The sequence below is a fragment of the Tachypleus tridentatus genome, chromosome 7, assembly GCF_004210375.1.
Source record: "Tachypleus tridentatus isolate NWPU-2018 chromosome 7, ASM421037v1, whole genome shotgun sequence".
NCBI classification, from domain to species: domain Eukaryota; kingdom Metazoa; phylum Arthropoda; class Merostomata; order Xiphosura; family Limulidae; genus Tachypleus; species Tachypleus tridentatus.
This window is the reverse complement of record NC_134831.1, coordinates 176,658,185-176,673,928: the sequence shown is the minus strand read 5'-3', so window position 1 is coordinate 176,673,928 and position 15,744 is coordinate 176,658,185. Positions and strand designations below refer to the sequence as shown.

The 15,744-nt window shown below is 34.2% G+C and overlaps 1 protein-coding gene across 2 annotated transcripts; it reads left to right on the top strand.

Moving 5' to 3' along the window:
• The first annotated feature begins 770 nt into the window (after nt 1–770).
• On the top strand, nt 771–9,645 carry LOC143257343 (astakine-like). 2 transcript variants are annotated; one of them, XM_076515863.1, is made up of 4 exons: nt 771–928; nt 4,280–4,359; nt 7,230–7,305; nt 7,918–9,645. In XM_076515863.1, the coding sequence occupies exons 2-4, from the start codon at nt 4,315–4,317 to the stop codon at nt 8,178–8,180; spliced, it is 384 nt and encodes a 127-aa protein (XP_076371978.1). In that variant the 5' UTR covers nt 771–928; nt 4,280–4,314; the 3' UTR covers nt 8,181–9,645. The 2 variants fall into 2 exon arrangements, with proteins under 2 accessions (XP_076371978.1, XP_076371979.1); XM_076515864.1 differs by lacking the exon at nt 771–928 and adding an exon at nt 3,965–3,988.
• Nucleotides 9,646–15,744: the final 6,099 nt, after the last annotated feature.

Sequence of the window (15,744 nt, the reverse complement as noted above, 5' to 3'; positions counted from 1 at the left end):
TTATCTGACGATCAATTCCACTATTCGTTGGTAAAAGAATAGCCCAAGAATTGGCGGTGAGTGGTGATGCCTAGCTGCTTTCCCTCTAGTCTTACGCTGCTAAATTAGGGACGGCTAGCACAGATAGCCCTCGAGTAGCTTTGTGCGAAATTTCTAGGGTATAATATCCCAAATACATTGTTTCAGGGGTACAATATCCCCAGTACATTGTTTCTAGGGTACAATATCCCCAATACATTGTTTCTAGGGTACAATATCCCCAATACATTGTTTCTAGGGTACAATATCCCCAATATATTGTTTCTAGGGTACAATATCCCCAGTACATTGTTTCTAGGGTACAATATTCCCAATACATTGTTTCTAGGGTACAATATCCCCAATATATTGTTTCTAGGATACAATATCCCCAGTACATTGTTCTTCTTATTTTTGTACCTTCGTCACATTTTCTAAAGTTGGATTCAATATGGCTGACAATTATTCAACTCGATTTTATGAAAACGATTAATCGATTTCAGAATCGCAGTCCTAATGACTAGTCAATCATCCGTCCATAAACCTGACCATGAAAACAGTTTGCCTACAGAGAAATATTCGTGTACTCTCTGGTATGTTTACCCGGGGGTCGTGGGGAAAGCCAAGAGGAGCAAAGATAGCTAAAGCGACTCACGAGCGTTATGAAGATGGTTGTCACGATATCGAAAATCCCAGTTTGTCAAATCACGTGACCTTGGCTCGTAACCTGCGCAAGAGATGAGTCTCGGAGTGTGTAATAGGTCGCGCTAGCTGAGCTATACTATATAAAGCCTAAAGTATCTTATCCTACAGTCCCAAGTAGAAGTGACTCACGTTTATAACGAAGTAAGTTCATAGAACGCTCGCGCTACTACCTAGTCGACAACAAATACAGCCTTTTATTTTACAGGTAAGTTCCAGTCTGTTCAGTCAAATACATTTATCCAGTTTTACAGGTACGTTCTAGTCTACTCAGTCAAATACATTTATCCAGTTTTACAGGTAAATTCTAGTCTACTCAGTCAAATACATTTATCCAGTTTTACAGGTAAATTCTAATATATTCAGTTAAACACATTTACCCAGTGTTACAGGTAAGTTTTAGTTTACTCAGTTAAATACATATATCCAGTTTTACAGGTAAGTTTTAGTCTACTCAGTCAAATACATTTATCCAAGTTTACTCTGCCAGGTTTTCCCTGTGGTATAGCTTTAGATTTCAAACCTGGAGAACGGGGTTCGAATCCATGTAACTCAAAAAGTATGGGAGAATTATAAGAGTGATTAGCACGGATGATGCTAACTAGCTACCTCCCATCTGGTCAGTGGGTTCGAGATGGACACAACTAGAGGTCGTCATTGTAGCTTTGATATGGTTACATAATAAGATTAAACTGTAAACGGGTGATTGAGGGAGTAGACTGTAAAGTTTCAATGGAGGGTGAAGTCCTGCATGTACCCACGATGGGTAAATGGTAAAAGTTATGGACTTTCAACACTAAACTGTGTAGTTCGATTCAATTCTATGCGGTGGAAATAGCGAGATAGTTCATAATGTGAAATAAAGAAAAAACATTAGCTGAATATTTTTTATCCGTTTGTCAAGTATTATTAAAGATTCACAGTTTTGTTATTTTGCGTTTGGTTCATCCAAACTCACCGGTAGAGACGATTTACTTTGTATCTAGGTACAAAGTTACACAAAGGGCTATCTGTGCTCTGGGGCGGGGGCAGGTGAAACGAAAGCCCAAGAAAACAAAGAACAACAAAAATTAATAGTGGAATTAGTTTTCTTTATTTGAGATACGACGAAATTAAGAAGAGACGAATATCGCGACTGAACACCTTTATCTCTCAGGAGATGCACTGAAGAGAACTCTAAGCAACAATAGCGAGTTATCTACCTTAACCCACATAACCTTCCTGTTGGCAATGTCCGACTTCAGTTTTTCCGGGACTCGAGAGGTTGGGTTGTTTCTCACACAACAGAATGGATCTTTAATCTCCACCAGTGTGTTGAATGTGATGAGAAGAGAAGAAAAACTTACCGATCCGGTCCACCCCTGTGATTAGAAGGTAACGTTTCGTTGGAGGACTGGAAACACTTGTATAATAGTCAGAGAAACGAAATTTAGTTCAGACACTATAATCTATCTTGGTCTGGAACCTATTACCGTTTATTCATAAAGGTTGTAAGATAATAGGTGGTACATCTACCTTTAATCTACCACACATACAGTTATCTCAAACAAAGAGTATTACTACATCAAAGGATGGCTTCTACATACTGACTTATGGCCTAGCAGAAAGCTTGCTAGAACTGTTGATCCGAGGTTCATATTAACGACTCGTTCCCCACTTTCAGAGTGCGGGTGCGCTACACGAGTAATGGTCAATCGTGATGATATATAAAGTAGCCCAAAACATGGCGCTAAGATACTGTTCACTAGACTTAGTCTATTAGACTATTAGAAATGGTCGAACGTAACACTTCTGAACTAAACAAATGCTTACTTTGAAATGATGTTGTGTCGAGTTGCCACTTCTAGATTGGTCGTCTTTTGAATCATCAAATGGACATTGAAATTATTTTAATATGCGACCTCATACGAAACAACTTGTCTCTAAACGTTTGAAAAGCTATTTTCTTCTTTAAAGACAAGCGGGTATCAACAAATTACATAAACCCAGTGTCGTAATGACGTATGAAAGAATAGTAGGTCGTAACCTTCGAACTGCCCAATATCTAGTGATGCCAATCTGAAACCAAGTAACATGACATCACCAGGTATTATTTTCTTACGACGTCTTTGGAGTTTGAGCAATATATCTTATAAACAAAAGTACTCAATATATCTTATAAACAAAAGTACTCAATATATCTTATAAACAAAAGTACTCAATATATCTTATAAACAAAAGTACTCAATATATCTTATAAACAAAAGTACTCGTCCCCAGCGACGGAAAACTTTAATCCATCAATTTAAATTATTTCATGGACTTGAAAAAGGTCAGTTGTGTTTCACTCACAACCAAGGTTCTGAGCTACTTATACTGACCACTGTGAAAAGTAACTGTTGAACATTTCAGTCATGCTAAGAGCCAACCAACAGTACCATACGGTAAATCTACATTTTTATTACTTTTGAGACGTGTATGATATATGATTTATTCGTAACAACTTATTGTAGAATATTGTTAAATAAAGTTTGACATCAACATTATTCTTCTCTACTGTATCGTCATTTTAGAAGTGAATGTTGAGTTTTATCTGCGTTCACAGCTTTTCAAAGGGAAACAGGCAACACCCGGACAGACACCACGGTTCACAACACACATAAAGATCTTATCCGAAAATTTAGAAATATATCCAAACGAAGCATTTCAAATCAACGCAAATAAAGCCGCTACTGTTGTATTTTTACCAATTCGATAACAGTTAGTGGATAATAAAAGGAACAAAACTGTTTTAAAGATGTATTCTGTAATAGATTACACTAACCCGTGTACACAGATCAAACACTATTTGTTAACTTCTAGTAACCATGGCAACCCTCAAAGAAAGACTCTAGCCCTAAACGTGCTACATACATAAATGATCGTTACAACATTAATGTTTTAAAGAATAATTGATGGTAATAAACCTAAGAAACACTTGTTGGTTACTTAGCAACACCTGGGAAGACCAGTATTTGATAATAGCTACACTCACACAAGTTATTAACTACAAGTCAAAGATTTTCAGAAATTCTTTTAACCTTGAGTGCAAGCTGCAGAACGAAGGGGACTTCCCCCCACGCCTTATCCGTATAATTAAACTATTTACTGAAACTGTTGGAGAACCAAGAAGAACAAATGCCCTGGTGTGCAGAAGACGTAATGTCTGGGTAACATCCTGGCTTGGTAAGACAACCTTGAGACAGACTTCAGGGAAAAAAAAATCTATGCGATTAAAGAAATTACCATGGTAACGTTTCTTCGAATTATTCACATTTAACGATTCTTTCTAAATTCTTTCCTGTTTTGTTTTTGTTTCTAAAAATAATTAGGTAATTTTGTCTGTTTCGTTTTTAAGTGGAAAACTGTAAAGTAGGCTAGTTGCGTTGTGCCCTCTACAGGAACTTAACCCAGAATTTTTGCATAAGTTCTTAAGCGTTATGTAAGGAGCTGGTGGTTCTTTTATCGAAAAGAATAGAATTTCGTCTGTAAAAACACATCATAAATTAATTTTATTTTTGTACCCTCTATTTCCAAACAGGTTCTCAGAGACACCTACAGAGTACGTCAGAAATAATGCGCACCCTAGTGGCTACCATCGTTATTCTTCTTGCTGCTCAGGTGAGACTGTCTTCCTCTGTTACTATGACTACAATTTTCTTACGAGTATTGAAAGTTTGCTTTTGCTTTGTTTAAGATTTGTATTGAGAAATTGTGAACTATGGACAGAATGGTACACTTATGGTGATAAACATTATTTTTCTTTCGTAAATACAAGTAGTTTTATTTACAAGAACGTGGGACGTCACCATGGATAATGGGACAAAAAGTACGTATTGGTTCGTGTAAGTTCCAAAAGTATTATCAACACGTTTTGTGCCAATTTTATCAAAGGCGTGTTTACCCTCTAGCAAACAGTTGAAAAACAGGTACCCAAAGTATTATGATTCTGAAACAAACAAACAAAACAGTTTCCTTTCTTTGGCAAGTGAGATGACCAAGACAATAGGCCATCTAAGATTACGGGTCACGTCGATTTTCAATAATCGCCCAAGACCTTAATATATGTGATACTTTAATTTATAATTATTAGGACCACAGTATTACGCTACGAGGTTAAAGGTCAAAAGTAAAGTAACAGTTTGTGAGGTCACAAGTCACATTGATCCTCAATAACTGTCCAAGATCTTAGTCATGTGAAAAAATTTGATATGAAGTTGGTTATTAGAACCGTAATACTATGGGAGTCGAAATAACAATTGGTGATATATTTATTTAGAAAACAAATAATAAAAGCTCACACGCGTTAAAAAAAAACAACTCATAAAAGAGTTTCATTAGTTTTTTCGTGCATACGATGTTGCAACAAGGTTTTGAATAATTTACGACCCGTATGTGCATGACCCTTAGCCTAAGTGTCTCCGATAGGTCTACTTTTAATTGTAACCCATGCCACTTGAACACTCAGTAACAATACCACAACATTGATGTAACTCAGTATGGGATACGTGTGTACGAACACCGTTACTGTCAAATAATTCAATTAAGTTTTTCGAAAATAAATCCTAATAAAATGCTTCAAAAAGTTTTGACTACCTGAATTTATATCGATTTAACTTGGAACTTTTTTGTACGCGTCCATATACGTCTATCAAAACACGAGAGCAAATACGTGACCTTGACGTATGTTGGACTTATGTCTCTTGTACTTAAAAGTTGCGCAAGCGCTGCTGATAAATTAGTTTTGTAAAAGGCTATTGCTACTAGAAGAAAAACTGGATTACAAACCAGATTTATAAAACTTGCTGTGAACGAGCACGTTAAGCGTTTGGTTAGGTTGGAATCTTATCTATTGGGAATTCGTGTTCCAACTAGGGCTACTGCTAACATGAGTTATCTAACGACATTAAAGCGTTTATTGAACGCCTGGCCTTGAAAACTCAATTATTTCTTTAAATGTGTCCTTTTGATCACTGTTATGAACTTGTCTTACTCGTGAGGTTAAACCAGATTCAGTTCCTCTGTTGTTTGTCTACTCTTGTATTTTTGTATCTTAACTTCGTATAGTTGTGTGTTGTTTTTGTTAAACTAGATTCAGTTCCTCTGTTGTTTGTCTACTCTTGTATTTTTGTATCTTAACTTTGTATAGCTGTGTTATTTTTTTGTTAAACTAGATTCAGTTCCTCTGTTGTTGTTTATCTACTCTTGTATTTTTATTTGTTTCTTAACTTTGTCCAGCTGTGTGTTATTTCTCGTTAAACTTGCATCAGTAACTTTGTTGTTGTTTATTTACTTTTGTATTTTTAAGTTTTCTTAATTTTGTATAAGTCTGTAACTTTTTGTTTCTTAACTTTGTATAGCTGTGTGCTACTTTTTCTTAAACTAGCAACAGTTCCTCTGTTGTTTATCTACTGTTGTATTTTTGTTTGTTTCTTAACTTTCTACAGCTCTGTGTTACATTTTATTTCTTACTTTTGTATAGCTCTGTGATACTTTCTGTTAAACTAGCATCAGTTCCTCTGTTGTTATTCACCTACTCTTGTATTTTGATTTCTTTCGTAACTTTGTATAGCTCTGTGATACTTTTTGTTAAACACGCATCAGTTCCTCTGTTGTTGTTTATCTACTCTTGTATTTTTATTTGTTTCGTAACTTTGTATAGCTGTGTGCTACTTTTTGTTAAACTTGCATTCAGTTCCTCTGTTGTTATTTACCTACTCTTGTATTTTTATTTGTTTCTTATCTTTGTATAGCTGCGTGTTAGTTTTTGTTTATTAACTTGGTATAGCCGTGTATTACTTTTTCACTGCGTATTTAACACATTTTATTATCATAACTCCGTACTGTTAAAAATGAAGTCCGTTTCTTTACTTGGTACTGTTGCATGTTTCTTTCTTCTGTTTTGTAACATATTATTTTCTTTATTCCGATTGTTATACGTTTCGTTTACGTTATCCTATTGTTTCTTTTATATAGTTTCAATTCGTACAGTTACTTATCCTTATTTATTTATTATATTGTCGTAAATTATTGCTTAATTCCACTATTGTTTTGTAAATTTCTTATTGTTACGCAACCTTTATTTCTTTACACCTTATTGTTAACTTCCTATTTTAATATTTTAGTATTTGTAGTGGACACTAGAGGAATCTAGATTTTGGAAATGAAGTTGTTAAAAACCGACCTTTAATCTCCAGATAATAAGAAAAGCTATTGTAGTATTAAGCACTAACAAAGACACAATAACGAAACGTTGGCTAAATTATCATGTGGAGAGCGTATGTGGTTTTGTAAATAAATAACGGTGGTCCTCACTATACATTTATTGGTTATTCACTGTTACAACCGTTTGTTTACTGACGTTACGTATTCTTTATTGGTTGTTTGGTTGTACCTTTTCATCTGTTTTGGTATTAATTCCAATTTCTTTATCTCTAGTTTCATTTTGCTTTTCTGTCTGCCCTTCCTTTACGTATGTTTTCCTTTGATAGATGGTGCAGAACTTTCCAGGTTTCAGAGGATGTAGAAGCCAGGAAGATTGTGAACCCGGAACCTGCTGTGTTGTTGGTGAGATTAGCTACTGAACCATTATAACAACTTAGTAAAATAAAGTCTTGTAAACGTTACAAATCGAACATTAAAGTAAAACCTTATTTATAGTTTTGTATCATTTAGACTAGATGTCACTGCTTTCAGTTGTAGCAAGTTTTCAGAACTGTAGCTATTTCAACCAGAGTTCACTTGACGAAAAATAATTGCATAATTTAAACCATTATATTTGTAATTAGAATATATATATATATATATATTCCTTGACTTTGACTTATGCGTTTGAACAAAAAAAAAATTAGTATTTGTCATTAAGAGAGTCATTTTCATTTTGATTGCTTTCAATAAAAAAACTATTACTACTTGTTGCTGGCTAAAAAACAACTAATTAATTTCACTTATTTGTTATTGGTTAGAATAAACAGCCAACTGATTTCATTCGACGGTTTGAATAATTGGCGTATTCCTCTCTCTTATTGGTTAGAATAAATAGCTGATTAATTTCATTTGTTGATTTGAATCACTTTACTGTTTTAGAGTCATAGTTTAGATCCTCACGTTCCGTTCTGTGACATCGGGGTAGCTATGATTTATAACTGTTTAATAATTACGTGTATTTTTGTTCCGTAGCCATGGAGAGGTACAGTACACCCCGCTGTCAGAAACTTTCCCAACAAGGGGAGTATTGCCGTCCAAGAAACTCTGCCCAAAACACGTCACTCAATTACCCCAACGGCATCGTAGACTTGTTGAACCTGTACACTGTATTCTGCCCCTGTGATGCCGGTCTCATTTGTAAACAAGCAATGTGTCAGGCGAACACATTTCTCCAGTCTAATCGTCTCCCTTGGATCTATTACGACACATTACTCTATTCCAATAATCTTGCTTAGATCTATAACGTCACATTCTTCCTGTCCAACCACTTATGTTAAAACTATTACGTCATCACTATTATTATCGAACAACTGAATTTTCCACCGTTTCTTACCCAGAAGTTTGCTAGTAACTGGATAATACCCTAACACTTGAAATGTTAGTTATTTATATAAATCTTAAAAGACGTAAAAAGACACTTGTTTCTCAAATCATTTTTGTAAAAAGAATCGTTTCATTTACTTTAAAACAAGTTAATTTTATTGGAAACGTACAGCATTTAAGGCCTAATTTCAAAGGATTCGCCGAAACAATAAATTTCTGTAATTATGGATTAGATAAAACTTCATTACATAAAGAACGTAAAAAAAAAGGAAAACAAAAAGTGCTTAATTACACACAAGGAAACTTGAGGGATTATACACTAAATTGTGAGGTCTAATCCCTGTTTAGGGTTCACCAGAAATAACTCATCTTACATTTCTGTGCTTGACGTAAGAAAGTGAGGAAATATGATTGTGGTGTTTAAGTAAAAATGAATAACTTTCTTGTTTGATACGGTTTCGTAGTTTTATTGTGATTCCATAAACGCGGAAGAATCACTTTCTTTTGAAGGTTGTGTCCGCACTCTGAAGGATGTGTTTGAAAACTAAAATTGTCTTTGTAGCGTTTATCCACACCCAAAATTTTATTGTTAGTGAAACCTCAAAACAAAACTTAAACTGAAAGGAATTAACAAAGCTACGAAACCGGTTAACCAACTGAAGAGCAACGCTTACGACTAGAAACCGGTAAAACTAAAGAGCAGTAATAAATAAAACAAGCGAAACCAGGGATAAAGATTGAAAACCGAATAACCAACTGGCGAAGAGTGATAAAACCACAACACCTGGTGGAAGTTTTCCTATGGATATTGTATATGAGAGGCTGTCGGATAAATTCCACGGTAGTGATTTATTCTCACATTCAATCATCACAGGATATATTTAATAACATTAAATACAAAGAAATCTAATGCTATTTTATTATTTGTCAACAACGCTAAAAATCTGGTTTCGATACCCGTGGTTGGCAGAGCACAGATAGCCTATTGAGTAGCTTTGTGCTTAATTCAAAACAACAACAACTATTTGTCAAACCTCCCACACTCCATATATTATCACGTGTGTAACGCAGTAATACTTAAGTTCTTTAATTTAAAGGTTTCTTATGGTTGCTGAATGTTTTAAAATGTTCGCTACATCTATAGTTTACTGTCATCTTCCCCTCGCTCGTTATGTATATAGAAACGTATGTATATTCACGGGTTTTAATTTATTACATTTAAGTCTGGAATGTCATTTTTAATTTCATTTTTTTTTATGAACTCGTTTTGGTGTGTAATCTCACGTCTCCAGATGTGTGGATTTTATTATATGGTTATATGTATGGATATTTATTATATGGTGAATATGTAATAAACACCAAAATTCATCCAAATAATTATAGCGTGGTCTGGCTTTATTAACACAGTCGCCACACTTCCTTCCACCCCTATAAAGCCATAATACTTTGTTCCGACCTTTTAACAGATCTCTTATGAGTGTCGATTTTATTTATAAAGCCACATTTTGTAAAATAGGACGCATTATGATTTTAAGTTTAATCACGACCTAGCCATAAATATTTGGAAAACTGTGACACTATTGTATTTCGTTGTTATTTATAAGCATATAATAAAAACGAGTACTCGTTAAGATTACAGAACAATGTTAGTTTAAAACTTGACATCAATAAGTAACACATCCGATAAAAATCTAGAGATGGCTTGACAAGTCAGTTATATTTACAGTTGAAGAAGGGGGCAGAGGTGAGTTCCCAATTCTTGCATGACGTTTCGACAGGAACCATGTGCAAAACATTGCTGATTCAAACGTATCATTCCGGCATGTTTTCACTTCTAAAAATGACCAGGTCACCGAAACGATCAGGTGTTATTATTTACAAATTGAAATTATTCAGTATTGTTACGACATACTCCCCTTTCAATACTTAAAAACAAGGGAAAATAAAAGATTTTTGATCTGAGTTCGAATAACAGATTATGTTTCAGCCTTGGTAACGCAAGAGCCACCATACTTTAATATAGGGGGAATCACGGAAACTATGGATGTGGGTAAATAAAAGAAGAACAAATTAAAAACTCTACATACGAGAAGAAACTTGAGAACATGAATGGTGCTATATGAACCTCTAACTAACTAAACAGACCAATAACAATACGAAAAGAAAGATATTGTACGTGTGTGAGTATATTGCACAAAGTGAAAATATTACAACATGAACTGTATTGTAGGTTTAAACACAAAGTGAAATCGTATACAACTGATTTTGTAAGAAAGAGACACTTCTCCCTTCTGTTCACCCCACAATTGGTATCCTTGGAGTCACTTGTTGACTAACAGAGGTGAATCTCGTATCCGAGACTTATTATTTTTCAAAACCTTTTCTAGTTATCCAGAAGATAAAAGACATGTGTGTTACAAATCATAACAATAGTGATTTTGGATAGTGGTTTACTCGTATCTTGAATAGTGATTTTGGATAGTGGTTTACTCGTATCTTGATAGTGATTTTGGATAGTGGTTTACTCGTATCTTGAATAGTGATTTTGGATAGTGGTTTGCTCGTATCTTGAATAGTGATTTTGGATAGTGGTTTACTCGTATCTTGAATAGTGATTTTGGATAGTGGTTTACTCGTATCTTGAATTTATTAATTTTATTTGGAAGTTAGCTTTTCAAGGACAGGTTCAAGGCTGTTTGTTAGAACTTACGAGTAAATCTACACACTCAGGTCTAGTGTCCAGTTACTTTGAAGCAGAAGGGAGGTAGACTATCAACTCTTGACCTATCCTTTGTTGGATTTGATAGTCACATCTATAGGATATTCATGAACTTCTAAGTTCGGACAACATTTTATGGCAACAGGACTCGGCCCCAATATCCTTAAAATTCGCAGTCCAGACACAGTAAACTCTAAGTTAGCTAGCCAAATTGAAAACTAATAAAAACATTGTTTGTCTGATATGTCATGGGAAATAACATACGCCTTCTTACAGTTTCACTGACCGTTACATAAATAAATCATAAACTAAAAATAATTACTATTACTTGCATATTTTAAATGATTTTTCTAAACGATCATATAGTTAAGAATTTTTTCTGTTATTTGTTTATGATATGGATTGTTATCTCCATTAGAAACTAGTGTCACATAAAATTTAGCATGCCAACTAAATGTCAGTGACAGCACCCTAATAATAATAATATATTTAACATTCGTGTCTTCTCTGAAGGCCTAGCAAATCATGCATGTAACGCGGGTATAGCACAACAACTTATTGTAACTTACTGTTGTCGTTAACCTTGGGTCCAAGAACAAATGGCAGAGAAATCGCGAAAAATGTAAACTTTAAAACTGAAATAAATGGCAATAGCGCCACCTCTTAACACATATTTAAATTAAACTAATCTTTTGTGAAGAGAATCTTTCTCAGAGAAATTTAAAGTCACTCGAGTGTTCAAAGGTCTCGATAGTCAGTATTGTAACTACAAACTCATTTCTAAAAAATTCCCAAGGGATTAGATATAGAATGCAGCGTGAAAGAAATATAATAGGCCTAACAATAATATTAAATAATAGTTTAATACTGTTTTTTCAAACTGGCGAAGCCTGATTGCAATTAATTAACAACTATTTAAAAATTGCATATTTAAATTGTTGTATTCCAGTTGGCTTGACGACCTTTAGAGAAAGCAATACTTGTCGTTGTCAGTGAATACGACAACATACTGTAGTTGGAATAGTACTAGTATACTTCTAATTTTTGATTCCCCATCACTTTGGGACTAGATTAAAAATGCAGTTTTAAATATCTAATAGAGATAGTACTATTGTATGATGGTAAGTTAATTAAGTATACTTTATTTATTGTTTGCAAGTTGAAATTCTATTTTCATGTGCGACCTCCCATGCGACCTATGCTATTTTGTATTACAGTAGAAATGTTCGCTAAAAGATGGCGTAGTGTATGTAACCAATGCTTTACAGTTTATTATAATTTAAATGTTTTCTAACAGATAGCGAACACCTTAATTTTAAGCTCAGATTAAAAATACTTGGAATACGTGTTTATTCAACCAGCTGTATTTAGGATAAAAGTGGTATAATTGCATAGTATTAGCGATACTGAAAGTATTTAAATTTGATACACGTGAACATGGACACCATTTTTACTTAAACACCTACATTATCAGGTAGTGTACTTCAAAAATTTCATTTAAATCGTTAGTTTAATTAAATGTTTATTATATTTAACCAATTAGCTAGAAATGTGCGTTTACAGACAGGAACAAAATATTACTGTACGTCATTCCTTCTGTTTATATATCAGTCGATCTGTTGGAATAACAAAGTTGTTTGCATTACGTTAGCCATGCATGCATTTTTCGGAATCGTCATTGGCTGAGGTAGTAATAATTACAATTTTGGCCAATAGGAAAGGTTCTTATCACTATTAAACACTTTCTAAGGTAAGCAGCTTGGCGAGAGCTTTACTAGCGTTAATTTATAATTGATGTTCACAAGGGTGAAAATTAAACAAGTGTTAAGTTATTTTTGACAGTTTTTAATAAGTTTCTTTTTTTCCAAATATGTTTAGTCCTATCTTACAGGATTTGGCTTTTGTTCTTTACTATTTTCTTGAATATAGTAAGGTAGAAATGTTTGTTTTATTTGAATATATTTCAAGCAAAGAAGAGCTTCAGATTTCATTTAAAAATCCTTTGCTCACTTTGTTTCGGGCGGTGCGCCACCTATTGGTTAGAATGCATTAATACACATTTATTTCCTATTTATGATTTTTATATTTCCTTTATGCAGAGAATTTTGCATCACTAACTTAGTATATGAGTTTAGAACTAACCTAAACCCCTAAAATAATCGAACTTCAAAACATATGGAGTGTAGGACTGAAAATTGAAATAACAACATTCGTCAAATATAGTTATAATAATATTTAGTACAAACAACTAGAGATAATAAAGTAAAAATTAGGTTCATTCTTTGTCGTTTAGTGCAAAGCTACACAACGAGTATAGAAACATGATTTTTAGCGCTGTGATAGGTTCATTGAGAACAAACTTCATCACTATTATCTATAGTAACGGTTCGAAATTTTTTTCGTAAGTTATAGATAATTGGACATATCCTACATCTTTTATGTAAAACCTTAGCTAGTTGTAAAAATCAAACAATATTTAATTTATTTTCATGACCAGCGCCATATCGTAAAAGAAAGATATCGGGCACAGCGTTCACAGCCCTCTCAGTTTACATTCATACCAACACAGTCTTCAACTAGTATCAGGTCATCCTACAAGTAATGTCCGAAAATTTAATACAGAAAGTGCATCATCATTTATATCTGTGTAGAAGGTTTTAATGACTAAAATATGTAGTAGGACATGAATAAAAATGTTCAGACAACTAAAATAAACTAACTAAACTCCACTTTTTCAGATAATTAATCAAATATACCCTTATGAAGCAGAAACTACATGAAACATTCAAGGCGATGTCGAGAAAACCCACTTGTAGAGAAGAATATATATGTAAAAACGGCTCGTTTGGGTTGAGAAAATTTTTTACATAGAGGAGCGAACAAACAAACGTTTGCTCCTCTATGTAAAAAATTTTCTCAACCCAAACGAGCCGTTTTACATATATAAACATTCAAGGTGTTTATAGTGCGGAGTCTCTCAATGAAAGAAAATGTCGAAGGTGATTTCAGAAGTACAGATCAGGTGAGTACAGCTAAAGTGATGCGCAACGTTTAAGTCGTTCTGTTGAGTTTAATGATAACTTGCTGCTGGCTGCACTTGATGAAGATTGCACTGTAATAATTGAACTAGCACAGAAGCTTAATTCAACCCATCCAACAGTTCACCACCATCTGCAAGAGCTTGAAAGTTATCAAAACTTGGAATATGGGTCCCCCATGATTTGTCAGAAGCCAACCTTAGAGCGACAGTGGTCACTCTCGTGAACGTAAATCACATTTTTTGGACAGATTAGTGACTGGAAATGAAAAATTGATGTTTTATAAAAATGTTAAGCGCCACAAATAGTAGCTCAGTGCAGGTAAACTGGCTAAAACACAGCTCCAAATGGACCTCCACCCTCGGAAAGTCTTGTTAAGCATTTGGTTGGATATATTTGATGTGCTCCACTTTCAATTACTGCCACTCAATGTAACGATTACATCAGACTTCTATTGTCAATAACTAGAGCGCTTGAATGTTGCACTGAAAGAAAAGAGGCCTGCTTTGATCAGTTGTAAAGGCGTTATGTTACACCAGGATAATACACGACCCCATACAGCAAGGATCACATCTACAAAAGATTGAACAACTAGACTGGGAAAAACTTCCACATCCTCCTTATTCTCCAGACTTTGCCCCATCTGATTATCATCTATCCGAAGTTTGCAAAATTATTTTGATGGAAAAGAGCTTGGAACACACGGAGATGTCAAAACTACCCTTTCTACATTATTTTCCTCCAAACCCCAAGAACATTATAGAAGTGACATTCAGAAGCTTGTGAATTGTTGGCAGGAAATAATTAATAATATTGCAACATATATTGTTGATTAAATAACATTAAAAGTGTTTGAAATCCTTTCCCTTTTATCTGAGCTTAAAATCGGACATTACTTAAGGGATGACCTGATAGATGGAGCGCCATTTTGTTTCTTCACAAATAAAATCTGAGAACATCTAAGTATCTTTATTAAGGCAAAATTATTTAAGGAATAACCATTTTCTAATTAATAACATCTGCATGTAACGAAAGCTGTAAGCCTCCAACCAAAAATGTATGTGTGGGGACTTTGAAATAAATAAGAGGGGACTGAAAACTAGAGGGATTTTGGAAGCATGCTTCCCCAGAAAATTTACAATTAAGGGAAGATACGATAGAAAAGAGGAAAACATGTACAAGTACAACGACTGTGAAAATAATCAGTTTAATTACAAACTCACTAGACCACCTATTAAATAATTTATTTTCCAACTAGCATCATCTCTACTCAGAAATGGTTATTATTATGCATCAAAAATTCATTATGGTCGAAGAATTTTAAAACTCTCAAAATTAATGGACAATGACATGTTCTCCATCAGATTACATTTTATGATGTTATTTATAAGGTAATACAGTGGGGCGCCATTAAGCCGCGGACCAATAAACCGCGAAATCGCTTAAGCCGCTGTAGAAGTCTTGTGAGCGAGGATTATCGCGGCTCACCGCTAATTTAAGAACGTGTAAAAACTCGGCTTACGAATTTAATCCTGGCTTTATAACTTCAAGGGATATTTAAAAAAAAATTGCTTTAATTTCGGAAATAAATAAAATATATTACAATATAAATCGACCGTTAATCTAACTTATCCGCTCTCTGTCAGCTTTATGGAGGCCGCCATTTTATCGAATCACACCTCTCCCTACATTAAAGTTAATCCGCGGTAAATCCGTGAA